General features: G+C 34.7%; 6 protein-coding genes across 7 annotated transcripts; 4 read left to right on the top strand and 2 right to left on the bottom strand.

Moving 5' to 3' along the window:
• Nucleotides 1-575: 575 nt before the first annotated feature.
• LOC145608891 (disease resistance protein RPM1-like) lies at nucleotides 576-7858 on the top strand. Of its 2 annotated transcripts, XR_014105941.1 has the most exons (4): nucleotides 576-753; nucleotides 3714-4589; nucleotides 5022-7182; nucleotides 7515-7858. XR_014105941.1 is itself a non-coding variant. In XM_081664478.1 (3 exons), the coding sequence occupies exons 2-3, from the start codon at nucleotides 3745-3747 to the stop codon at nucleotides 7117-7119; spliced, it is 2943 nt and encodes a 980-aa protein (XP_081520604.1). In that variant the 5' UTR covers nucleotides 576-753; nucleotides 3714-3744; the 3' UTR covers nucleotides 7120-7319. The 2 variants fall into 2 exon arrangements, 1 of the variants encoding a protein (XP_081520604.1); XM_081664478.1 differs by lacking the exon at nucleotides 7515-7858 and having other exon boundaries at nucleotides 5022-7319.
• Nucleotides 7859-8560: 702 nt separating this feature from the next.
• Nucleotides 8561-9823, top strand: LOC145607452 (F-box protein At5g49610-like). The gene has a single exon (XM_081663098.1). It carries the CDS (start codon nucleotides 8561-8563, stop codon nucleotides 9821-9823), a length of 1263 nt encoding a protein of 420 aa, XP_081519224.1.
• Nucleotides 9824-10969: 1146 nt separating this feature from the next.
• Nucleotides 10970-12178, top strand: LOC145607450 (putative F-box/kelch-repeat protein At1g15680). Its single transcript, XM_081663097.1, has one exon. It carries the CDS (start codon nucleotides 10970-10972, stop codon nucleotides 12176-12178), a length of 1209 nt encoding a protein of 402 aa, XP_081519223.1.
• Nucleotides 12179-13160: 982 nt separating this feature from the next.
• Nucleotides 13161-14420, top strand: LOC145607449 (uncharacterized). The gene has a single exon (XM_081663096.1). The coding sequence runs from the start codon at nucleotides 13161-13163 to the stop codon at nucleotides 14418-14420; it is 1260 nt and encodes a 419-aa protein (XP_081519222.1).
• Nucleotides 14421-23185: 8765 nt separating this feature from the next.
• Nucleotides 23186-24718, bottom strand: LOC145607448 (uncharacterized). The gene is made up of 2 exons (XM_081663095.1): nucleotides 24278-24718; nucleotides 23186-23785 (listed from the first exon to the last, which is right to left on the bottom strand). The coding sequence occupies exons 1-2, from the start codon at nucleotides 24716-24718 to the stop codon at nucleotides 23186-23188; spliced, it is 1041 nt and encodes a 346-aa protein (XP_081519221.1).
• Nucleotides 24719-24836: 118 nt separating this feature from the next.
• Nucleotides 24837-26453, bottom strand: LOC145607447 (uncharacterized). Its single transcript, XM_081663094.1, has 3 exons — nucleotides 26384-26453; nucleotides 25240-25746; nucleotides 24837-25114 (listed from the first exon to the last, which is right to left on the bottom strand). The coding sequence occupies exons 1-3, from the start codon at nucleotides 26451-26453 to the stop codon at nucleotides 24837-24839; spliced, it is 855 nt and encodes a 284-aa protein (XP_081519220.1).
• Nucleotides 26454-27337: the final 884 nt, after the last annotated feature.

Genomic DNA, 27337 nt, shown 5'->3' with positions numbered 1-27337 from the left:
AAAAGAGACGAAATGAATATTTTATGAGATAAGGAATTAGGAGCTGAACTGAATTGAACTGATTGGAGCTGAACTGAATAGAGCTGAAATGAATATTTTATGAGAGAAGGAAATTAGGAGCTGAACTGAACTGATTGGAGCTAAACTGAACTGGCCCTAACCAATTCTCACAACAAGCATTGGTCTTTAATACTGAATATAATTGATGATTTAAAATGGCTCAAAAAATAAATACTACCTCCGTTAAATGTCATGTGCAACTTTATCTCACAAATAATACCCCAAAGTTGCACATAACATTTAACGGAGGCAGTATAAAACATGTTAAATACCGAAATAACTTATTATAGTTAAAATATCTAATACTCCGTACAACCGAAGTATACACTAGAATCCAGCTAATTATCTAACTGGGCCAAAGTCTAAAACATATCATATGACTATATGAGTAATATTGGACCTAGATTTATTTAATACTGGTAAGTCGGTCTCAATTTCCAAATATAGTAGCCTAATAGAGTAATAGCCCAATGCCCAAAGCACTTGAAAAACAGCTCAATTACCATAATCTTTTTCCTACAATCAATTTTCTGACTTTTTCGTTAATCTCTTGCACCACCAGCGCCACCGAGATCAGTGCAGGAACCGCCGGAGTGATTCCTCGGTCTTTGCACTGATCTGGTGGCGCTGAAGGTGACGATGATCGCTGAATTAGGGTTTATCAGATGTTCCGTTTTAGTGGTTGATTTCAAGGTATACATCTTCTTTCTTTCTTTCTTTCTTGTTTTGTACCTAAATTTCAACTTCTTTTATACTATGCATTTACTTGAAATTAAATATTTTGTTTTCCAATTAGCAGTAAATCTTTAATTACCACTTCAATTATCGAGGTTATTGTGGCTGTATTTTGTGTGCTAGAAACGATTTCAAGTATGGAGTACATTAGTTGATTAATTGACTGCGCAATTGCTAGTTGTAGTTTATGTTTGTGAAATGTGTTAAACAAGATCTCATTGAGGAGGAGTCACAATGTACTATGTCTTATTAAAATAGATTACCGGGTTTTCGGGTTCGGTCATGCTGGGAAGTGGGAACTCATTATAGAGATGTCACAGTGATAGACTCAAAGGAAGGTTATGATTGATGATCGGGTAGAGCTTTCAAATCGGGTGTTTTTGGTTGGTTAGATTATAATGTTGGTTTTAGCTATGTAGGTTCAATTAGCTGGTTAGTATGGGTTGATTATGGTGGACTTGACCTCACCTCAATTTAAAAGGTTTGATTAGTATGACATGATTTGGTCGTGGAGAAAGGGCGTGCAATATTGGTATTGGACTATTGGTAAACGGCAACTGAAATATTCGTTGCATATTATAGGCTATGGATACTATTAGATAGGAAAACTGGCTGATCCTTGAGTGATCCTCTATCATAGCAGAGAGGCCTTAAACCTCTAACCTTACTAGCTTAACAATTGTTAAAGAGTTTTGTTTTAGAATAAATAAAGGGATAATCATGATTCGCAATGATTAATGCTTTGCTCCAAATCAGTTGCGTCCTGTAGCTAATTTTGGGTCTAACGATCTAACATGCAAACCCTTCTATGAAAATGAGGATAAACAAGCAAATTAGTTGAGCACTTTCCTGTTTTCAAGGCTATTAAGGTATTTTGGATAGCTTGTGTCCTCCCACCAGTTGCATTGCAGTTTGATTCCCATCTTTCTTTTTCGGGTTGGTTTTTTATATGGGCCATTGCTCATGCCTCATTAAAACAAGTAGATGTCTTAAGCTTTGCTGAACTACAATTCTACAAACCATTTTGCCGTTTCTATTGCATTCTAGGCGGGGCAAGATATTTCTAGCCTTACTTGTGTTATGGTGCATCTTGCAGTGAGGGGGTTTGTGGCAGTCAAATGTAGGTATATGTACAATCAATATATAAGGTAATACATTATATATATAAGTGCTGCAATATTGTTAGAGATATTATTATACTCTGCTGATTATATTCTTGGTGGGTCCTTGCACTTTACATATCGTGGATATTATGAGATTTGGTATGCAAGATCAGTATGAAAGAAATGGTGTTTCTTGAGAATCTATGTTTCTTATATTAGATTTTTGGTGGTGGACCTGCTGGTTTTTCATTCTAGTGATTTTTAGGATTTATTTTTTGAGATTTGATAGTCAAATGGTGATATGTTATTTGGAAGAAGAGTGGAAATTTCACTGAGTGTTTGTGAGATATGAGTCTCTCTGCAGTCGTACGAATTCTAGCCTAAAATTTATTTAAAAACTCAGTGAGTTAGATCTCATTTAGTAATAAGTTTACGATTTTATTTGGTCAGGCTCTATGGATGATGTTTGTTCATTTGTCGTCATGTTTTCGAGTCATGAAAATGGCAGTGCCAATTGGTATATGAGAAGCATGTTGATGCACCTTGCTGGTTGAGTTGTCAATGAGTACAACTCTTGGATATTGTATTTATTCAACATCCAATGGGATGTAATCTGGAGAAAAGTTTGTCCAACTTCCAGGAAAATAGTGGTTTCCATACTTAATTACATTTCAGTTGAATATATCATCCTTCTTTTAGGTGATATATGGTCATGATGGATATATAAAAAGAGCCACCAGTCTTGGTAATGACTAATTTCACTAGGCAGGCCTCTTAGGCTCACCTCAGCTAGTTTGCTATTGTCATCCAGGTGACTCACTAATAGCAGATTCCTCTACATAGTACTTTTGTCTGGTAGTTCACATTTTGTTGGTATTCATATTAAAAATTGAGTTGAAAACCCTAATTGTTTTTCTTAATGTATTTTTTATTTTTTACATCTCATTATGCCACAAGATATGTATTATTTAAGGGTTAATTTAGGGAAGCATGGGACTATGGGTATTGGGTACATAGAAAGGTTGATATACTAAAATTCCTTAGGGACAAAGGGATAGATTATAGGAATATAGGATCCTATGATCAAAATTTTATACCTATGATCTCTAATTTAGTGTAATTGACTAGGATTAGATAGGATAGGATCATAGGATCTATTGCTGAATTTTATGTTTGTTACATTTTAGAAGTGTATATCGTGTGTATTTATTTTTATGTCTAATATGTTTTATTATTTATCTATTATTATCTGAATTTATTATTTTTATTTGTTTATTTTTTATTTTAGAGTTTTAAAAAGCTGAAACTGGTAATAGATTAGTTTTTATTTCTATTGACAGATTCAACAGAAATAGTTGCTCTTATATTCAAATTACCACTTGACATAAAAAACTAAAGAAAGGCAATTTAGTTTTTCATTTATTTATTTATTTTTGTAAATACTTTTTAGCACTTTGGGTTACTGCTATCATATTCTATAATCTATGCAATAATTATAATATGAGACATCATCCACAACTCAAAATGTGTAATACTTGCATAAAAGATTGAGGAAAGCTGTGCTTCTATTGGGTGCACATCTTGACAGTAAGACACAGCAGTTTAAGGCCATTGTCAATGAGGTCACTGGATTCAAAAACTTATGGAAGATTTCCTTATTATATGCTCTGTGCTTTTCCCACCTACTCCTCCCTTCCCCACCCCCCCCCCCCCCCCCCCCCCCAAAACACATCTACCATAATTATCAACCTGGTCAGCAGTGAGTGATGTGTGAAGAGGAACTTTGATTTGCAAGCTTTCTTGTTTGTTTGGCAGCATTTTATGAGCTTCAAGTTGATTCTAATAAATGGCAGAGACTGTAGTTTGTTTTGTTTTGGACAAGCTTGTGCCTTTAATTACTGCAAAAGCAGGCATGTTAAGCGGCTTACCCACAGAATTGGTGGCCATCGGCAATGAACTCAGAAGCATAAAAGTTTTCCTCAAGGATGCGGAGCTAAAGGCAGAGGAAAATGATGGTGTCAAAGAATGGGTGAGACAAGTGAGGGACATAGCTTATCAAATTGAAGATGTGATCGACGAACATTTGCTGCTTCAACATCCTCACGACCATCCTTATCATCAGTGCTTCAACATCTTTAGTAATCTAACCCGATGTGTGATTCTGTTGAGGCCAAAACATCGGATAGCAAGCACCATAAGAAGGGTCCGGTCGGAGGTTTTGGAAATCAATCAAAGGAGGAGCAGTTTCACCCTCGGTGGAGGCCCAAGCTCTTCAAATGGACTTGAGTATGAAGATCCACACAAGCACATAGACCAAGACCCAAGAGCAGGCTTTCTCTATGTTGACGAATCTGAGCTTGTGGGTATTGATGATCCCAAGAGGGATTTAATTAGGATGTTGGACTTGGAACCTCAGGATTTTCCACAAGGCAAGTTGATATCAGTGATTGGCATGGGTGGCCTAGGAAAAACAACAGTGGTTAGGAAATTGTACGAGGACATGTCTGTGAGGAAGCACTTTCCTCTTCGTGCTTGGATCACTCTTTCTCAACCTAATAAAACAATACATGTAATAAGGAACATGCTGACCCTATTTTACAGATCTGCCAGGGACTGTGTACCCCCTGAGATTGGTAACATGGATGAAGAATCTCTCATTGAAGAATTGAGGAACTACCTACGAGAGCGAAGGTATGTAGCAGCAAATTTGAATTCTTATTTATTGTGTACAAGGGTTATAATGATTAATGAGTTGAACTGAACTCAAATTCTTCTTAACTAGGCTTTAAGGCTTGAGCTCAGGAGGTTTATGCCGAGCTTGACTTACTATTAACCTTGATTGAGATCAAAAGTCACAAGTCTTAATTTATTTATCTTTTTGATACTTTTTCACCTATTATTTATTTATATTTATTTCTTATTATTTTTATTTCTAGTAACTGGTATCCTTTGAAGCCCTTTGTAAAATCTATGTTATTATTCACAAGTAATACATCAGGTTACTCACCTTGACTTATTTGGGTCTCATATTAAGCTAACATTCATTTTTCTAGATATTCCAGATATCGTGAAAAGTTAAATCTCCAAACAAATACTGTACAAGCTGTATGTTTCTTCTTGCAGGTTTCTTGTTGTTTTCGATGATGTTTGGTTTTTTGAAACATACATTAAAGATGTCTTGCCCACTAATAACAATGGAAATAGAATACTGATGACAACACGCCTTGAAGATGTTGCTCTTGCATGGAAGGGGTCGTCTTTTGATCACGTTTACAAGCTTCAACCTTTGTCTTCCGAAAAAGCGTGGGATCTCTTCTGTAGGAAAGCTTTCCGAGACCTTAAGGCAAATTGTCCTCTGGAACTAGAAAATTTGTCACGTGCTATAGTCAGGAAATGTGAAGGATTGCCACTTGCAATTGTTACCATAGGTGGTCTGTTATCAACCAAAAACAAGATTGTGATGGAGTGGCAAAATTTGTGTAACAGCATTGGTGCAGAACTGGCAAGTAATCTTCACCTGGCCAGCCTAAAGAAAATTCTGCTACTCAGTTATCATGATTTGCCTCACTACTTGAAACCTTGTTTTTTATACATGGGCATCTTTCCTGGGGATCGTTCTATTGAGCTCCAACGTTTGGTTAGGCTGTGGATGGCTGAGGGTTTTATCCCGAGGAAATCTGGCAAGACACTTGAAGCGGTAGCAAATGAGTTTTTGATTGAACTTATTCGTAGAAGTTTGGTGCATGTAACCTGGGTAGATGTTTCTGGAAGACCCAGGAATATTCGGGTCCATGATCTCCTTCGCGAGATAATACTTTTGAAATCACATGAACTCAGCTTTTTTCGGGTTCTTAATGAGGAAAACTCATCCATGGATGCTCAAAGTAGGCGTTTGGTGATTCAGAATGATAAGCAGGGAACTAGTACTGAGGTGGTTGTTGAGGGATTGACTAGAAAACAAGGTATCCGTTCACTCTTTCTGTTTTTGGAACATGAAGCAGTGCCAAAGTTCATAACAGGCTCATTTTTAAGGACTGTACACCTCTTAAAAGTGCTTGATCTTCAAAATGCTCCTGTAAATTACATCCCAGAAGCTACAGGAAGTCTACGTCACCTGCATTATCTGAGTCTGAAATGGACTAAGGTAGAAAAGCTACCAAGATCCATTGGCAAACTTGGGAACCTTCAAAGTTTGGATCTCAAACATTCCCTCATACAAGAGCTACCGGCTGAGATAGGTAAATTTCCTCATTTAAGACACCTTATGTCATATTCTTACCATTGGGATGATACTTTCAGTTTGTATGTGAGAAATGTGAGAGCTGCAAGGGTACCAGCTGCACTTTGCCGAAATTCCCGAGAAATGCAGAACTTGGGATGGGTGGACGTGAGTCATTCAGCTGGTTTCATAGACCAGTTGGGGAATTTGAAGCAGTTGAGAAGGTTAGGAATCGCACAGCTCATGAGAGAAGATGGGAGGAACTTGTGTAATGCAATCAAGAACATGCATCACCTTGAAGAATTTATGGTTGCTTCTAGAAACAAGGACGAGGTGCTTGAGATAGATCATATGTCTTCTCCTCCTATGCTTCGCCGCCTATTCTTGATGGGACGGCTAGATAAGCTTCCGGAATGGATTTCGATGCTCGAAAATGTTGTCAAATTGGTCTTATGTCACTCAAGCTTGAATGATGATCCGCTTGAAGTTATCGGAGCATTGCCAAATCTGATAAAGCTTATAGTTTGTGAGGCATATGATGGGGAGCAACTACATATTAGTGCAAGAAGGTTTCAAAAACTTAAGGTGCTGCGCCTTCACAATCTCTGCAATCTTAAATCGTTGAAAATATTGCTGGGGGCTCTGCCTGTATTGGAAGAGCTGGAACTTGGACCGAGCCCATTGCTGAAGGAGGTACCAATCAGCATTAAAAATCTCGAGAACCTAACTCTGCTCAGGTTCCATGATATGCCCAAGGAATTTTTGGATGACTTGACCCCAAAGGCGGGCCAGCATTATCACATCATTGATCATGTGCCAAATGTTTATATAAATTTTATGGCTGGTGCAGGCCACTGGGAAACTTCTTCTTTAAGACATCCACAATACAAAGAGATGGTGTCTTACAAAACAGGAGCCATGTATCAGAGATGCAAACGCAGCTCTGCTCGGGCTACAACTGGTGCTCCAATATATAAACCGTCAGGTGGTACTGGAAAGTGAATGAGACGAGGTGATGCATCAGTTGTGGTTGAGGATAATTGTATTAAGAACATTTCTTGGGAGGTAGGCACAATATCCAGCTCTTTAATATTGTTTATGTATGTACTTAGTTAACTTGGCGCCTGTATGAAAATTTTTATACACAATTAAATCTCCTTTCATTACTTGTGTGAATTGTGATCTTGTGAGCTGGTATTAATCTTGCCTGTTCATGATGCTGTTTCTGCCATAAATAAAAGATTTCATGATTTTATTTTTAGAGTAAATAGTTTCGTATATGAGCTAGCTAAGTATGATAGATTTAATTAATGATCCCCATGACTCAAAGTTGAAAAATTCCATCTTTTTGAGTTTTGACAGTATGCTAAACAATTGCAATATTGAAAAATTTTCAGACTGCTTCAAGCACACTGTCAAGCAATCTGTACCCTTACTAGTTTACTCCCATACTAGGAGACAGCATGTCTAGCAATTACAGTAAAGGTACGTTTCACAGTATTTCTATGCTCACTATCCAGAATTCCAGTCTGTCCTATATACTCTGGTGCTCACCATAGCGAAACTCTCCATGCTAGTTGCATTATGTGTATACTACTCCATATGAGTGAATTTGGGATCTTCATGAAGCTATTTGTTCAAAAGACTCTTTGTAATAATTGTAAATTGTTGTGCCTTATAATTTCTAATCCTTCATTCATCTTGGAGGCAATTAACTAAAATGCAAACTTTGAGCATCCATTTTTGTTCCTGAGAATTCCTGCTAGATTCGTATGCATATCTCATGCAACATTCCCATCTTCTTTATTCGTGGTGCAATAATTTTGTTTTTTGTGTTCTTTTCCTTAGAAAATTGTAATTATGGAAGTAAAATTTGCCAGGTATTGTAACAAATAAAATCATAGATACTTCTGTTTTTCTTCGGGTGCTATATGAAGAATATTCTGTAATCTGGAACCAAGATGTTTCAGAATTTATTATAGAAAATATAGGTAATTTGTGGTAGATTGAATGCTAAATTTGGTGCCACTTACTCCTATACGGCTAAGCTTAATGGTTATTATAATATAGGTCAATGATTCGTCAAGAATGGGCTTTTTTTTTTTTTTGGTTAAACAGATCTTGTCAAACTTTTAGCATAAGTCCATAGTTTATGTAATGTATAGAGAATATTGTTTTGCGGTTGTGCCAAACATTTACTTAGAAGTATTTAATTGCTCAATTTATGAATATAATTGTTGATAGATTGTCTAGTTCAATTAGTGTTGTATATGGTCGTGCCAAGCATGTACAATAATTGTACATGCAGAACTTAGCCCCACAAGAAGGTGAGCACGTCCATTACCTATTGAAATGGAAAAATATAATCCATCAATAACAAAGCTAATGAATCACAGTTTAAAAGCAGACAAAATTCACAGCAATTAACAGCAATAAGTTTTAAATGCGAGAATTAAGCGTAGCCCAGCTTCCTATTACTTTAAACTCAACAATTAATGCTTCTGTCAGCATTAACAATGTCTTGAATGATAGCCTGTTAGTTGAGATTCTTCAAAGGCTTCCAAGCATCTCTGTCCTTCGAGCAAAATCCGTCTGCAAACACTGGTTTTCTCTCCTCTCTGATCCTTGTTTTCTCCGGAGCTTTGTCCGGTACCATGACCATCATGCATTGCCCTTCACCCTTGTCTATGAGTTTCATTTCTGGCATCGCTGTCTCAGTGATCACCTTCATCACAACTTCCATATGGTCTCGGAGCACAAGAAATTTCAGTTGCAAGGATTTCACCTGGGTTTCCTCCCTTGCTTCCGACCTTGGGAATCACATCCCATTTGGGTGGTGGCCTGCCATAAAGACCTCTTAGTTTGCTGCCACCTTAAAATGTCTTTATTGCAAGGTGTATACTACATCTGCAATCCATTAACCAAGCAGTGGCTCAACCTTCCACCTTCCCCAGGCCACCATAGAGTAGCAGATACTGCTATTGGCTTCATTACTTATGAGAAATCTGTTTCTCTAAATAGCTTCAAGCTGGTCCAAGTCCCTAAACTAGACTCGTGTTTTAGTAATGGTAACTGCTTTGAGGTGAATGTGTTTTCCTCTGAGGTGGGTGAGTGGAGAAACTTTAAGATAAGTTCTCCTCAGAGTTTCACTAGGACTTGGCAGTTCAGGCCCGAGTCAATTACTGTCAAGAACAAGTTTCATTGGCTGGTGAACAGCTCAAATATTGTTGTGGTTGATCCATTTGAACTAGCTGAGGGATCATGCAGAGTCATCGAGTTGCCAGCTGAGTTGAACCCTGACATAGGAATTTGTTTAGGATCCTGTCAGGATTATCTCAGAGTTTGCCAAATTTCTAGAGGGTGGTCAAATTGTCTGTTAGTAGTTTGGAAGCTCCTAGATTATGATACCGGAAACTGGGACTTAGAATACAAGATCAGTCTTAAAGAGATGAAATTGTTTGAGAATGTATGTCTGCATAAGTTTGGATTTTCGACAATGGAGGCGCTGGCTTTCCATCCGGTTGACTTTGGGATTTTGTACTTGAGATTCAATAATCAGATAGTGATGTGTAATGTAGGAAAAAGAACACTGGAAGTGGTCAGTGAGTGCTTGCAGGACTCGAGTTTCTCTGTAGGAACATGTGGTGTCTTTCTGCTTATGCATCCTTGTTGGCCATCGTTGATCCCTTCACTTCCCCTGTCTTGAATTTGCATAGTACTGTAATGACCTCTCAGCCGAAAGAATTTTGAAAACTGAATTTTGCTGTAAGATCTCATGTAGATCTTGGATATGTGCTGCTCTGTTGAGGACTTTAGTGTTTTTTCTCTTATATTTGATGTAATTTTGAATATTGGGAACCAAGTTGAGCTGTTGAAGTATATGCTAGCTATTCTTTACTTTAAACTCGTGATGGATGTCATTGACAGTTCATAGCTAATGCAAACTCTAGTTGCTATTTTGTTTTTTGGTAATTCATACAGTGTGATATATGGAGTTATAATCTATAAGAGTAATCAAAACAGTTTTATACAAATAGCATAAAATTTCAAAAATAATTTTACTTGGGTAGTGAATGAAGCTCAAAAACATTACCCTGTTTTACTTTATATGCTATGTAAGCCTTTGTTTGTACTTTGAGGTGAAATGAGGGAAGCCGTGACGACATAGCTTGACTCCGTCTGGCATGCCTGATTCATTTGCCCTAATTAGTGTAGCTTTTGGTTTCTATGTGAGTTGGCTGCACTCAGCCGAGTTTGATTTGGCTCGGTTTCACAGTTAAACCAGATAAGATGGTCTCTTAGCCTCCTGTTTCCCAATTCGCCTCAGGAACTCCTCCCCCACAATATGTTAGAGATGTGTTCACTTTTAGTCGACCAAGCTCCATCCTTTTTTTTTTTTTATTTACCTTTTATCAGCCGAATGAGCTCAACTTAGTCAACCATTTTTACAAGTCATCTATAATATGATGCGTGTTCTGCAAATCTGGGAGTTGTGCAGTCTGCACTCGTGCAGAATCTGCTATATTCCAACAGAATTTAGGCTTAATAACCTAAAAGCGGAGCATAAGTGCAGGAAGATTTGTCTCAGGCACAAGTTTAATCATGGCTCCTCACTAACTCATAAGTATCCGGACAATAATACATGAAAGAAATTAAATTCAATTAATTTAGTTATATACTTCCATAATTCAAGATTGAGGGAACCACGTAATAGAATATTACATCAATCTGAAAGCACGTCTTCAAATTGCATCCCATCAAGAAAATGTCAACATATAGCCTCAGCCATTCTAATTTTAGCTAAACCTTTTTATTTTTAGCATCTTTCAATGTATCAGATTCAATAAACACAATGCAAATCAATAATCTCCCAGATAGCTTGCTTATTGAAATCCTTACAAGACTGCCTTGCCAATTTGCTGTCCGATCCAAAACTGTCTGCAAGCGCTGGCTTTCTCTCATCTCTGATCCGTTCTTCATTCGTAGCTTTGTCCACCACCAAAGCCTTAACCATTCTTCACCCTTCACATTGGTGCACCAGTTTTATTACTGGCATCACCATTTTGCCGAGACAGCTTCTAGGAAGCTCCATGCAGTTTCCGAGCATCCCATTCTCGAATCCCAAGAGCTCTTCCTAGACTTTCTTCCCTGCTTCCAACACCCCCCTAATCAATGGCCTATCCGCATAGTTGCATCACATGGAGACCTCATGGTGTGTCATGACAGCAAATTGTTTTCTCATGAAAGCAAATACTATGTTTGCAATCTTCTAACAAAGCAATGGCGGGCTCTCCCACCAATCCCTGGCCGCCATGCAGAGGATGATATGGCCATTGGTTTGGTAACTTATGGCGATGATCTTCCAATTTTTAACTACAAGGTGGTTCGGATTCTTAAGCTAGGTTCCCATAGTAGTCATCTCATTGCTGAGATATTTTCTTCTGATACAGGGGAGTGGAGCGAGTCTAAGCTGTCCTGCCCACAGAGCATACGCCGATTCTGGCAGTTTAGGACAAGTGCAGTTACTCTAAACAATGCCTTACATTGGATTATTAATGGTAATGATGGAGAAACCATAGTTGTTTTAGATCCTTTTAGTGGCATCAATGGCAAATGTAGGCTAATCGATCCTCCCTTTGAGTTAAAGTTTGAGATGGCACACGTTTGTCTAGGAACCTGTAGGGAGAAACTAAGGATGTCCACAATAAAAGGGGTGCACCCGAATCGGATGCTTAAGGTCTGGGAGCTAGAAGATTATGATAAGGGGGAATGGCTCCTGCAGTACAGGATTTGCCTCAAGGAGATGGTGTTTATTAGTGATTATCAGTTTAACATGCTCGAGTTTTCGACCAATCTTGTGCTGAGTTTCCACCCAAAAGATGAGGATGTTGTGTATTTGAGATGCCATAATCATATAATGAAATGCAATATGAGGAAAGGAACATTGGATGTAGTTAGCAAGTGTCTCGGTGATCCGACTTTTGTTATCCGAACTCTCACAGTTTTTCCTCTGGTTCATCCCTGCTGGCCGTCATCAGTACACGGCCAAGTGAAACAGTAATTTAGAGTTTGTGATTTTTTATTTTATTTTATATTTTTTTATTAACGGAGCTTGTGATTTCTGTTTGATAATGAATTAATGAGTTCGTTGTTCATGATGATTTTAGTTGTCTTGAATGCAGTTGTTTTGTTTAATGGTTAGAAGCTGCTTTTCTTTTTTTTTTTTTATTTTTTTTTATTGTTTTTGGAATAATTATCCGTTCATCAGAATTTAAATGTGGTGCTTAAATATTACAGAGTAAAATTCTGAAATAAATTATACCCTTGAAATAATTTTGATCAACAGTTGCAAAAGATAAACAGATTTTTTGGACATAATTTTAAATTTGTGATATTATTCTATTATTCTGAGTTGTAAGATTTTTAGATAAATTCCTTTAATTAAAAGATAATATTTTTTTTAATAAAAATAATTTATTCGACCAATCCGTTCATCAAGTTTTTTTTTTTTTTGAATAATTATCCTAAGTTTTTTTTTTCTTTGTTGAATAATTATCCGTTTAAATAATTGTTTATCATCATTCAATAGTGTGACTGTGTGATGCTTGAATATTCCAAGTAAAACTTCGAATAAATTATACCCTTAAAATCAATTTGATCAAATTCCTATTTGTAAAGATATACAGATTTTTTTGGACATATATTAAATTATTTTAAAATTGGAGTAATATTATATTATTCCAATATTTCAAGTTGTAAGATTCATAGATAAAATCCTTTAAAGAAAAGATAATCTTTTAAAAATAAATAATTCAAATTCTCAAATTTCTTTGGTTTGTTTTTTCTTATTTTGGCAATTGAATTTTATAATTCTATGTATTAGATTGTTATTTTTTTCAGTTAAATAACATATACCAGAAGAATCCTATATGAAGTATGTTTCCTCTCTAGCTTAGGTTACGTAAATAAATAACATCACATCATCAATGTCTAACACACCTTCACATAAAGTTCTTTAGATTCAACACAACAAGAACAAAATCATGAATGCTCTGAATCTTGTTCTTGACAATCCTAAACAATTTTCATCTTCTCTGTTCAAATCTCTCTATGAAAAACTCCGTCAAAAACACACTCAAAATATCATAAATCATCATAAGAATCACACGAGACACAACAACGACAACAACAATGACGAAAACAATGTTGTTTCTCGAATAGATGAACTAGGTGATGATATATTGTTCTTGATCTTGTCAAAAATAGACTCATGGAAACTTTTGGTTCAATGTCGAAGTGTTTCGAAACGATGGAACAACATTATACATCAACCCATCTTCCTTGGCCTTATTCCTTCGAAGTCCTTGCCTTTCACCCTTTACGTCGTAAACAATCATTTAACATCCATGATATCCGAGCACCCGTTTTTCCAATCCCAAAACCCCCTATTCGACCTCGATTTTCACCCTTTATGTGACCATAAATACAAGCACAAGCCCAGCGTAGTTGGTTCCTACTCTGATATCTTGATTTATTGTAATCATACTGAATATTTTCGTCTAAATAAGCAACTTAATTACTACTTCTGCAATCCAATTACTAGAAAATATGTCCAAATTGAAATACCTACTGACTACAATAATGATGGAGGTAATCTGAAAGCAATTGGGTGTACTGGAAATTTAGAGGGCATTAGTAGTGTTAAGGGTGAAGGAGGTTTTAAATTTGTACGCATCATATCAAGATCTAATTTTTCCAATGATATTTTGCAAGTGTTTTCTTTTGAGAGTGGAAAATGGAGCACAAATCGCGTACCCCTAAAGTTTGATCTTCGCCTTACTTGTTATCACTCTTACAATTCTGTAACGGTGAACAACAAACTACATTGGCTATTATATGACAGTATTCTAGTGATTGATCCATATAGCAATGATATTTCAAGGTATCGCTTGATCAAGTTGCCATTTCTACCTTCTTTATGCTCCCTAGGAGTATGCCAGGAAAGACTTAGGTTGGCGGAATTTGCATATATTACTAAGTTTGGACCTTCCTTCGCCACATTGAATGTATGGGAACTCGATGATTATAGCAAGAGCACTTGGACCAGTGTGTGCATGAAAGTGATCACTTCGACGATGATTGAAATTTACTCGGTTACATTCCATTCCTATGATTGTGATGTTGTATATTTGGAGAGCAAAAACAGAATTGTTCGATATAATCTCAGAAGTGGCACTTTTAAAGTGGTGTTTGATGAATGGGCGGTAATATACCCACTGGTGAATCCTTTGGTGGTAGCTTAACAATAGCCTCATCAACATAGTATATTTTTTTTTGTTTTTTTTTTTTTTGGGGAAAGAAATCAACATAGTTAGGATATAGCTACTTTGATAAGTCTAATAAATTAAGTCCTCAAAATTAGTTTGATCAAATTCCTATTTGTAAAAAATATATACCAGTATATACTTCTGTTATATTTCTAAATAATCCTAAATTTGTGATAATTTATTCTATTATTTCGAGTCGTCCTTTTTTAAAATTAAATGTTATTAATTAAAAGATAATATTTGAATTTTGAAATAATTTAAATTTCATTGGTTAGTTTTGCTGGCTAGGGAAATATTTAGATCTAAATTAAAATTTTTCTTTAGTTAAAACTTAACATATACTTTCTAAAAAAAAAAAAAAACCACCTGTAGGAATCCTATATGAATTATGGTAAGTCTAGCTTAGCTTAGGGTTTGTAACAAGTTAGGTATTCTATTCATCTATTGTATTGTGTATATATATGTGGTTATAATCAATACAAAGCTCAGGCCGTTTTCTCTAATATTTTCCATAGTTTAACAACAAAGATTCTCATATATCATGAACAAGGTGAACAACACAATGAATAATGCTCTATATCTTTATCTAGACGATCCTAAACAATTTCCTTCAATGTCTAAATCTCGATTTTGTTCTTGATTTTGTCAAGAATAGCTTCATGGAAACTTTTGGTTCAACGTCGAAGTGTTTCAAAGAGATGGAACAACATCATCTCTCAACCCATCTTCCTTGGCCTTATTTCTTCGAAGCTCCTCCCTTTCATCGTTTGCATAAATAGCATTTGGAAAACCTCCATAATATCCGAGCACCCGTTTTTCCAATCCCAAAATCCCCCATTGGACCTCAAATTTTCGTGTCAACTTCTACATAATTGGTTCCTACTATGATCTCTTGATTTATCGTAACCATTGTCCAAATTCTGGTCAAAAGAAGGCACTTTATTGCCTCTACAATTTAATTACTAGAAAATATATCGAAATTGAAATACCTATTTTTAATTAAACATTTTATACTTCATAAGGTAGTTAATCACAACATTTTATTTTTAGGGTAAATATAGTTTTTCACAAAAAAATCCAATTTTATAATATATTTTTTTTGATTCGTACACGGTAAATGTGGTACGATTGTGTTATATTAGTGGGTTTTTCTGTTATGAAATACATTTTAGAGAAATTTAAAGTTTTCCATAGAAAATTTTATTTAAACCAAATATGTATCTTGACAAATTATTTATTTATTTATTTATTTTATTTTATTTTTTTTAAAAAAAGGTACACTATATAGTACCACATTGCAATTTCTATTTTATATATTTGTCCTATAGATTTTATTTGCAGATGCTAGGGGTGAAAGTTCGGTATTCGGTTTGAATTTTATACCAAACCGAATCCAAACCGAATTAATTCGGTTTCAGATTTATGAAACCGAATCCAAACCGAATTTGGATTCAATCCAATCCAATCCAAACCGAAATAATTCGGTTTTGGAAATTGAATCCAAACCGAACTGAATTTTTTTGGGCCGGTTATTTTGGGCCTAAATATAGTCCAGTCCATAATAAGTTTCTTTTTAAAAAATTCAGTCCATAATAATATAATATATTAATATGTCTTGAGGCTTGATATTGGCCAAATTTAAGAAATAAACATAATTAAAAAAAAAAAAAAATTGTTCAGCCATTAAAATTAAGTTACAAACATAAGAAAGGACTTAAAATTTAATAACAGTAAACATGGAAACTTCAAGCCTTCAATTAACTTGGCAGCTCCAAGCTCCTCAACTTCCTGTACAACAACAAAAAAAATCAAGAAAAATAACAAATTCAATCAAAAAACATATTACTATTACATGCAGGTTCCAAATGAACAAATCCATATATATATATATAAAAAAAAAAAGAAATTATAAAAACATAAATATAAAATCAACTACAACATGCAAATTGAGGGGCTAAAAAATCCATAGAAAATCAATCATAATTTCCAATCAACTAGACCCAAATTAATCAACAACACTTCATGATTAATTAGACCAAATTCAAACAAAGTAGCAACTAGCAAACACAATTTAGCTACATAACCAGATTAATTAATTCAAGTTAATAAATAGCAATTACCCGAAAATATTTAAGGAAATTGGAGAAATTTAATCGAAATTCAAGCAAATTCTAAACATAAGCAAATTAATTCGATCTCTTACCTTTGAGTGCTGTAGTGAGAGTAGAACGGCGGACGAGCGGTGGTAAGGGGCCGTGACAGACTGTTGCGGTTGTGAGGGAGGTGGTGGTGAGTGATGAAATTGACAAGGTGGTGGCGCGTCGCGGATTTGAGGGAGTACGAAGTCTACGAACACCAGATCTGAAGAAAGGAACTAAGATTCGAACAAGGAGACACTGAAACTGAAGGAAAGAACTGAGGTATGGTGGCCGGAGTGAGATATTGTGGTGAGATACGGTGGCCGGAGTGAGGTGATGAGGGAGGAAGTGAGGAAATGAAGGGTTTTGGTGAGGAAGTAGAGGAACTGAGGAATGAAGGTGGGCGAAAATCAGAAAAAATGAAGGAGGATATTAGGGTTTGCTATATATATGTAGGGGAATTGGGCTGGGAATCTATATGGGCTTAAACATTTCGGTTTGGATTTCGGTTTTCGGTTTTTCAGGATCCAAAACCGAATCCAAACCGAAATAATTCGGTTTCAGGTTTTTGGAACCGAATCCAAACTGAAAACCGAAAAAACCGAACCGAATTTCTAGTTTGGTTCGGTTTGGATCGGTTTTCGGTTTTTATCCAAACTACTTTCACCCCTAGCAGATGCCATATGTTTTAAATTAATGAATTGATTTGCTCAAAAAATATAAATTAGGCACTCTATTTAAAAAAAAGACTACTCTGTATTTTACAGGCAAATTTTTGCTTTTATGAGAATGATAATTATATGTCTCCAATTCCTATTTCTATTCCTTAACAATTAACCTTGAACAAAAATCCCAGAAAGATCTCATGAACTGAAATCCTACAAAGGATCTCATAGATATGGGCAGTCCAATGCAAATCTGTCTGCAAAAAATGGTACAATTTAATTTCAAACTCTTATTATAGTATATGCTCCCCTTTTAAGGATCCAATGGATATGGGCAGTCCAATGCAAATCTGTTTGCAAAAAATGGTACAATTTAATTTCAAACTCTTATTATAGTATATTCTCCACTTTTACCTTCATCTTTCAACTCGATTATTATGATAATTTTCAAGTCAATCGAGATGGGTTCGTATTCTATGCTTTCACCGATGTTAGGGTTGGTGAGTGCACAGCGGAAGTGAAGATGAGTTTGATTGAGAAGTATAAATTGAATTGATAATTGGCAACATAATTAATATAAATAAACACACGATTTTATGTAACTATTACAATATGACTATCTCTATATTACTCTCTAAGGAGGATTACAAAGTAGGAATAGTGGATTCGTAAAGAAGGTAAATAGTACAAAGAGGTGTAGGAAAGCTTGTGTATGGTATGGCTTCTTGTGTTGTGTTTGATAATTGAATACCCATGACCTATATTTATAGGTGTAGATGGAGCTTTGAAGAAATGGCGGAATATTCTAGAAATTCCTCCATCATTCTCGTATCCATATCGTTCTAGAAAATTCACGAACCATGTATTATATTCTAGCTAATTAGCTTCCAATGTCAATAATTCTCTAGAACATTCAAATAGGATATTATTCTAGAGAAATCAAGAGCAAGTAATGACCTTGTTTGATTATTCTAAAAGCTTCTAGAATATGCACAATAGGCTTATAAAATTTGGGACATACCTAACAACCGAACACCCCGGTTTCAAAACCCTTGGTTTATCCCTATCTTTTCTTCCTTGTTACAACCATACTAACCCTTTTCACCCCGTGCACATAGTCATGTCTTACAAAAATCTGTTAGTGTTTTGCGAACCTCCTATTTTGAATCCTATTGGAATTATAAGTGAAACTGTCTACTACATTGTGGATCCTATCATGAGGCGGTACGGCTTGTTGTCGCGAATAGTAATAGTATTGCTTCGTTTATTAGCTATAAAATGGTGTGTGTCTGGTCGTGTTGGAGTAGTAGTAGTGATTGGATGCATGAAAGTGAATATTTTTGTATCGAGGTTTTCTCGTCTGAAGTGGGGGAGTGGAAGAGGACTTGGTTTTTATCTCGGAAAGGAAAGCTGTTTAATGTTGGAGGGTGTTTTAGTATGAGTGCAATTGCCGCAAATCATAAGCTACATTGGGTGGTAGAAAAAGATGTTCTAGTCTATGATTTGTGTAACGAAACATGTACCTTCATTGAAGTGCCGCCTTCACAAAGCTTGGCGAAAGTCACTCGTTGTCTAGGGGAGTTTGATGGCCGGATTTGGCTGAGCCAATTGGAAGATTGTGCTCCTTTTAATAATATTCTTAACGTATATGAGCTCGAGGAATATGGATCAGGTCATAGAAATTGGAGATCAGAACATCATATGGTGTGGTTTGGTTTGGAAGTTGAAAAGTTTAAGAATAATGAAGTGTTGGCTTTCCATCCATTTGATACTAATACTTTGTTGATGACCTATGGTGATGGGTTGGTTAGGTATAACCTTAGGAGAGGAACTCTAAAGGAAGTCATGAGTTGGCGCAGTTGTGATTTATCACATGTGTGGACAAAGAAGGGGGTATTTCCGATCATTCATCCACCCAATTCTATAGTTCTACCTTCTACTCCATGATAGTTTGAACTTAATAACGAACTCGTGTTATGTTCTTTGATGACTAATAATTTTATTCTAGGAGGCATTCTGTTTGAGGTTAAGCATGTATCTATGTGACATGTTAATTCTTGATTGTTGTTTATTTAACTTGTACTTGCATTGTCCATTATTTATTTATTTTTTATTATTTTTTTTTTGTGAAGAAATATTTATTGAAACATTCTCAAAATTGAAATATTGGTCATGTAGCAAAGTATTAAAAGTTTAGGAGTCAGGACATACGCAATACAAGATTAAATAATGATACTCTGTTGTCTCTGTATACATTACAAATAGAATACATGCACCCAAAACTATGTTGTTTCATATTTAAAAGTTTGTAAATAAAAATTTTGAAGAACAGGATTAGATACATTCAAATATTCAATTAAGGGAAATATATGTTATTTTACAAGTTACAAATTTAAGCTGATCAACTATTGAAAGAGTTGATGGTGTTGAGGCTTGAAAATGAAGTTGCATTCAATAATTGTTATTAAATTTGGACTTTAATTTTTACTTTTTTTTGCAAGTAATGGCAAATAGCTACACTTATTAGAAAAGTATATTTTAATTTCACTTATCATTTTGTCATAGTTCAACTCGATCTAAGGGCCTGTTCTGATTGACTGAATTGAATTGAACTAAACTAAACTGAATATTTTATGAGAGGAGGATATTAAGAACTGAACTGAACTGAAAATAATCTGAACTGAACATGCTCTAATTATAAAATCATCCGGGCACTTGTTTGAAATTATCCATTTTCTTAGGCCAAGTTTTATAATTTTAATCCAAGTTGATGGTACAATAGAGTATGAATTTTAACGCATATTCTTAGGTGCACACTCATGCACCTAGAAATAGGTGTAACAACAGCACAATATGAACATTAGCTTTTCAGAAAGTGAACATAGGCGTAAAAAAATATGAACATTAGCTTTTCAGAAAGTGAACATAGGCATAAAAATGTGTGATTTTCGATTTCTTATGTGGTGACTTTGTGATTAACTTCGATTGATTATGTTATACTACCTTCGTCAACATTTAGTTGCAACTTTGGGGTATTATTTGAGAGACATAAAATATTCCAAAGTTGCAACTAAATGGTAATGGAGGTTGTATATGATTTTCTTAATTCTAATGTATTAAATTTTATCTGATTTTCTGTATTTTTTTTTATCAGTGAACATAATCATACAAAACATGTACATATGCATAGGTTCCCTTATATGTGAATATTAACTTTTCAGAAAGTGAACATAGGCATAAAAAATATGAACTTATGCATTTCATAAATGTGAACATAACATTTCAAAATATGAACATAAGCATTGGTTTTCTTAAAGTGAATATAAGCATTTAAAAGGTGAACATATACGTAAAAAAATATGAACATAAATATTTAAGAAAGACAACATATGCATAAACAGATTTAATTAATATTTCATGAACAACACTACATATTTACATTATGAATATTTGAAATTATATATGAACATATAAAATATTATTATGAATATAATGCATTTAATTATGAACATAAAAATTTGAAGTAATAAAAAATAATATGATTATAAAACATATGCATTATAAGTATTAAATGTTCATTTTTTTTACGTGTTTATTTTTTATTATTAAATGTTCATTTTTTTCATGTTCATATTTTTTTAATAAATGTTCATTTTATAGAGCGTAGTGTTGATTTTTTTTTTACTTTGTTGCACCTATCTAAGGTGCACAAGGGTGTACCTTAGACTAATTGGAATTTTAATCCAAGTTGATGGTACAATAAAGCCTAGCCCATGTGGCCATGTTTAGTCCAAAATGTCCAATTAGTCTAAGGTGCACCCTTGTGCACCTTAGATAGGTGCAACAACGTAAAAAAAATTAACACTACGCTCTACAAAATGAACATTTAGTAAACAAATATGAACTTTTAGTAAAAAAAGTATGAACATGAAAAAATGAACATTTAATAATAAAAAATGAACACATAAAAAAAAATGAACATTTAATACTTATAATGCATATGTTTCATAATCATATTATTTTTTATTTCTTTAAATTTTATGTTCATAATTAAATGCATTATATTCATAATAACATTTTATATGTTCATATATAATTTCAAATATTCATAATGTAAATATATGTAGTCTTGTTCATGATATATTAAGGGCCTGTTCATATTTACTTAATTTCAGTTCAGTTCAGTTCAGTTCAGTTCAGTTCCAATCAGTTCAGTTCAGTTCAGCTCTTAATTTCCCTCTCACATAAAATATTCATTTCAGCTCAATTCAGTTCAGTTCAGTTCAGTTTCAATCAGTTCAGTTCAGTTCAGCTCCAATCAGTTCAGTTCAGCTCAGTTCAGTAAATATGAACAGGCCCTAATTAAATCTATTTATGCATATGTAGTCTTTCTTAAATGTTTATGTTCATATTTTTTTACGTATATGTTCACCTTTGGAATGCTTATATTCACTTTAAGAAAACCAATGTTTACGTTCATATTTTGAAATGTTATGTTCACTTTCTGAAATGCATAAGTTCATATTTTTTATGCCTATGTTCACTTTCTAAAAAGCTAATGTTCACATTTATGGGAACCTATGCATATGTTCATATTTTGCATGATTATGTTCAAATAAAAAAAAATGCAGAAAATTAGATAAAATTCAATTCGTTAGAATTAAGAAAATCAAATACTACCTCCATTAACATTTAGTTGCAACTTTGGAATATTTTATGTCTCTCAAATAATACCCCAAAGTTGCAACTAAATGTTAACGAAGGTAGTATAACCTAATCAATCGAAGTTAATCACAAAGTGACTACATAAGAAATCGAAAATCACACATTTTTATGCCTATGTTCACTTTCTGAAAAGCTAATGTTCATATTTTTTACGCCTATATTCACTTTCTGAAAAGCTAATGTTCATATTTTTTACGCCTATGTTCACTTTCTGAAAAGCTAATGTTCATATTGTGCTGTCGTTACACCTATTTCTAGGTGCATGAGTGTGCACCTAAGAATATGCGCAAAATGTCTATCGATCCACTCTTAGGCCCAAAATAAGATAGTGCATGTCTTGCTTTTATAGGAGTGCAGTTTACTTACAATTTACAAACTTAACAATAATACTTACATTAGTACTTTTGTACATACACATGCTGATACATTAGGTGTTTTCCTCGTGGAATAATTAGTTTAATGTTCTTGTATTCCTTACTCGTACTTTGAAAAAAATCTATACATATAGAATGAAGGATACTCACAGGCTGTCTCCGATCAAACCATATAGTCCTATGGACCGAGCAAGAGTTGTCCATTAATCTCGAAGTAGTTCATACTGAGGACGGAAAAGATACTTTGCTTCAAAGGTTGAACGATAAACCACAACTAACAACGAAAAATGCAACCAGACATAAACACCACCAACAATCCAAGCAAAAGCAGCAACAATGATCCTACCCGGTTTGTTAGGCGATAGCATGATGATCGCCATAGTAAAGGCTAACAACATCGTTAGTATTGAAAAGAGAAGCGGTGCAAGACCAACAATCAATTTAAGCGGCAGTGACACTAGAAAGTCCTCTTCCGCAAACGTTGAACATTTCCGTCCTTGACTCTCAAAGCGTTTAATATACGCTAAGTTGGGACGAGTTGACTTGTGAAAGGTTTAATTAGATAACTCAAGGCTCTATTATCATCCATGAAAAAAGTAATAATAACAATAGTACATTGAATATCACGTACACTTAATATGAATAGTAAGATCTTCAAGGAATAGAGAGAAGAGACATGAAAATTATATCAAATGGCAATACTCCGTATATATAGTATGATAGATAACAGTACACCTACCACTTGATCAAGAATACACACAAGTACGTACACAACACAAGCAAATGGTCAATGATAATACTTGTAATTTACAAACCAATAATTACACCAAGCTTATCGTTTAATCTCGAAACAACTCTTGTCGAGGTCGAAATAGATAACGAGAACGAAATGTTGAACGGTATGCATCAACCAAAAGCGGGAGATGCTGCAAAATATAGAAGCTGCCAGTCATCCACGCGAGTACAGCTATAGTAATCGCTAGCGATCGAGGTGGGAATATGATGGCAATGGTTGCGGTGAAGGCTAATAACATTGTCATTATAGAGAAGAAAAGTAACGCGAGGCCAATAATTAATTTTAGAGGCAACGACACAAGAAAATCCTCCTCCGCATACCTTGAAGTAAGGATTGCGAGGAATGACAAGATTGAAGCCGTTGCAGCCACCAAAGAAAACGCATTCGAAATGACAAACATCCAAAACAATTTTTTGTTGTCATGACTTGGTGGTTGAAATACTGCTTGGAAGATTACTGCGGCGACTAGTGTTGCAACAACCATACACGAAGTGGCCGTGTCGCGCATCCATCTTTCCCCGTCTCTCCTAAGCGACCTATGCTCTTGGGTGAACAAAGCTCGTGGTGTTTCTTTCCGTCTCTTGGATTTTTGTGGATTGTTTTTCATATCAGCATACTCGCGCTGTACAATCTCTTCAACTGCCTGTAATTGACACGTGTCATTTTTTTTAATTTCTTTAAGATATAGTTAATTAGATAAGACGGATAAAAGTTGAAATTATAATAGAGATGAGACAGTGGAAAGAAAAATAAACTTATGTTCAGCTACATAGCAACATGTATATATAATGCAAAGATAAAAACAAATTAAGCTAAAAGCTAAGAAGATGATCCATAATCATTAGATCATGCTTAACTTTAACCCACTAAACCCATCCACTATTTTTTTGGCACCACTAACACAAACTAATCCCTTAGCAAGCTCCTAAAATTGAGACGCTAACCACTAACACATTCGATATTCCTATACTTTAGGAGTTAACTAACCACTAACAATTTGAAGCAAATATTCCAATTAAAATGACTCAAAAAATCTATGAACATAGTTAACACATTATGAAGACGACAGTACGGCTAGATTGTAGACTGTCTAGACATACTTTAATGATCCTGAAGCTTGAAAAAAATTAATTACCTGAAACCATAAGAGCTCACGCTGCATTTGTAGAGCAGCACCCGAAACAACATCGAGTCTATCAGAACTAGGCAAAGTGGCTGCTAGATGAAGGATATTATTACCATTGGTGTGATTCATATAAGCTGCTAGCAAATGATTGATTCCTTCAATTTCATGAATATGACTGAAGATTTTTTCTTGACGGCATTGGACAGCTGCATGAAATATGGTCCGATTTTCTTCATCCGTTTCCCAGATTAGATCAGGATAATGGCGAATTAGCGTTGCAACGAACTCATAGTTGCCTAATTCTATTGCAGCGAACAGAAATTCAGGTTGAGGATGAGATAGAATCTCGGATATAGTCTCCTCGGGTTGTTTTATAACTATTTTCCAAAGACGCTCCACCAGTTTAAGCTTAGCTTCATCTTCTTGTTGCTTCCCCCATAAGTAATTCATAACTATTATAAAACGGTTATTAATTATACATCTACTTATAGTACTAAAATAAGAGAATTCACACGTAGAATAGTATGTAAGTGTATCAATAAACCAAAACAAATCCAAATCTTCTATTTCACAATTTGTGTACCACTGTGTCTCTTAATCTATTGGCTGATAATAATGCCATAAATTGACCAATAGAATCAAAGGACATACAAATTATACACAAATTGTGACGTAGAATTGTACTCACTAAAAACCTACCAAAGTTGAAACATTGTCTCCAACTGTTAAGTCGACCTGGTCCATTTTTTCGAGATTTTCTAGCTAATACATGTAATGGGGTCTCTCCATTTCCATTTCGAACAATAGCTAGTTTTTCATCCTTGCCAAGGATTTCCAAAGCCACATCTACATCCCACAGATATAATTATTAATGTACATTTAGAAAGTAGTTTATGTTATCAAAGTTATGTGGAATATATACATAAATGAACTTCCATAATTTATTTGAGTGTAATGAAAGCTTAAATTACCATACAAATCTGTATTGATGGTACTAATAAGTAGATCAATGCGATCATCTTCAGACAAGTCATCAAAGCAATAAGGGCTTAGATGCCTAACCATCGCGCCATGGCCTAATAAAGCAGCAATTAAAACGGGTTTCATGTCATGACTACCAGGAATACTTGGCAGCTTGGGGTTTATACCCTGCATTTCCTGCACAATCTCAAGCACGCCGGATGCAGCAGCCATACAGAACGCGGTATTATCTAAATTGTTGCGCAGCTCCAATTGTTCAGCAGTTGGACAAGCGTGTGCTAATAATTCTTTCACAAAATCACAACGCCCTCCAGCTGCTGCTATGTGCAAGGCAGTATCTCCCTTTCTTGATATTTTCTCCATGAAACAATTAGGGTGTATGTTGTGGATTTCTTTTGCAACTTCCCAATCACCACATAAGGCAGCTTTATATAAATGTACACGATAATCCTCGGAATCGTGTAGTCCGATATGTTTTGTAACATGAGTCCCCTTAACTAGCCAAGCCAAAAAAAAACGAAAGCTATAATTCAACATCAGTTTATATATGTTCGCACTTTTTTTGTTGGTAGTACACCTACCTTCTAGAGATTGTGGCACCGTGTTAGAACTTAGAAGAACAAGTTTTGGATGGACCTTTTGGTCGGTAACTTATTGTAAGCCGGCAAAAGCTATGTATATAGTAAATTTAGCCTCTTAAATTCTTAATATAAGAAAAAGTTGATCCAATTTCACAAACCAATTTCAAACTTTGAAAGATAAGTTTTCAACTTCTATACCACATATATATAGGTTAATTGACAAAATGAAGAAATTACAATGAAATTGTCATACTCAAAACCCATATTAATGGGGCTTGCCCCTCGTGTCCACCACAAAAAAAAAAAAAAATATTAAATCAACCCTAATCCAAAAAAGAACACTCCTTCATTTGACTAGCCCTTCTTTTTAGCTGTGTTAATTATTCAATCAGGAAGTTAAACGAGCATAGCTAAAATTTCATCGCAAGATTAATCTTAATGGAGAATTAGGAAACAAATAGCTTCATAATTATATATTGAGTGTAAACCAAATTAAATACAGAGATTAGACCACGCGTGTAAGTGTACAAACTTTCAGATGTTTGATACATACCAGAATTTTGAAGTAGAACAGGTTGATTAATATGCCCAAATTCAACAGCTATTTGATCTGGTTGCGCCATTTATAGATAATCGAGCTTAATATTTAGTATTTGGACCGCCTTTTTATTAGCAGAAAACTATCAATCTGAATGAATTGCGTAGATTAGGTTCAGCTAATGCTTATTCGTTATAATTAGTAGAAATTTAACATTTGGTATTCAAAGCTCACCTAAAAGCTATAGTCCCTTGGCAGATAGTAATTACCAGGATGCATGGGTTAATGATACTTTATAATATTTATACGAGTACATAACCTCTTTAACCATTCCCCTTTGCTCTATTATATACAGTCTTTGTTTATTTATAATTATAGCTTAATATGCCATATTGCCACGCCATTTCTGTAAAAAAATTCCTCCGATCCGTTTTCAAACAAGTTTGGACTACATCATTTTTACTTTTTGTACTATTTATATTAGTGGTATATATTAACTTTGACTTGGCTTTCATTATACCAACAATAGTATTACTTGTATGTAGTATAAATATTCGTATATTGTTAGATTACTACTCACAATTTATACAGATATTATCATAATACGGAGGAAATTTTGACAATTACCACCTTCTATTATGTCCATTTTAGCAATTACCACCTTGTACTTTTTTTTTTTTTTGAAAATTACCACCTTCTATTTTCAAAAACATCAAAAGTTACCACCTTCTCCACCACATGACGTCATCTTGCCTATTTTCCTCCCGTTTTCCCTTCCTCACTTCGATTCTCATCTTTTGATGTTTTTGAAAATAGAAGGTGGTAATTTTCAAAAAAAAAATATACAAGGTGGTAATTGCTAAAATGGACATAATAGAAGGTGGTAATTGTCAAAATTTCCTAATACGGAGTAACAACTTTATATACTACGGAGTACTTTGTAATAGTTTTTAGGAATATGAATGAAAT

The sequence above is a fragment of the Chenopodium album genome, chromosome 23 (assembly GCF_948465745.1).
Source record: "Chenopodium album chromosome 23, dcCheAlbu1.1, whole genome shotgun sequence".
Classification (NCBI taxonomy): Eukaryota; Viridiplantae; Streptophyta; class Magnoliopsida; order Caryophyllales; family Amaranthaceae; genus Chenopodium; species Chenopodium album.
Note: the sequence above shows the minus strand (reverse complement) of the source record. Positions and strands in the feature narration are given on the sequence as shown.

Coding starts and splice junctions, on each gene's coding strand:
- LOC145607448 (XM_081663095.1), bottom strand. CDS start 24,718: ATGAATTACTTATGGGGGAAGCAACAAGAAGATGAAGCTAAGCTTAAA. Junction 23,786..24,277: donor GTGAGCTCTTATGGTTTCAG/GTAATTAATTTT, acceptor TGTCAATTACAG/GCAGTTGAAGAGATTGTACA.
- LOC145607449 (XM_081663096.1), top strand. CDS start 13,161: ATGAATGCTCTGAATCTTGTTCTTGACAATCCTAAACAATTTTCATCT.
- LOC145607447 (XM_081663094.1), bottom strand. CDS start 26,453: ATGGCGCAACCAGATCAAATAGCTGTTGAATTTGGGCATATTAATCAA. Junction 25,747..26,383: donor TGTTCTACTTCAAAATTCTG/GTATGTATCAAA, acceptor TGGCTTGGCTAG/TTAAGGGGACTCATGTTACA. Junction 25,115..25,239: donor CATCAATACAGATTTGTATG/GTAATTTAAGCT, acceptor TGTGGGATGTAG/ATGTGGCTTTGGAAATCCTT.
- LOC145608891 (XM_081664478.1), top strand. CDS start 3,745: ATGGCAGAGACTGTAGTTTGTTTTGTTTTGGACAAGCTTGTGCCTTTA. Junction 4,590..5,021: donor AACTACCTACGAGAGCGAAG/GTATGTAGCAGC, acceptor TTCTTCTTGCAG/GTTTCTTGTTGTTTTCGATG.
- LOC145607452 (XM_081663098.1), top strand. CDS start 8,561: ATGCGAGAATTAAGCGTAGCCCAGCTTCCTATTACTTTAAACTCAACA.
- LOC145607450 (XM_081663097.1), top strand. CDS start 10,970: ATGCAAATCAATAATCTCCCAGATAGCTTGCTTATTGAAATCCTTACA.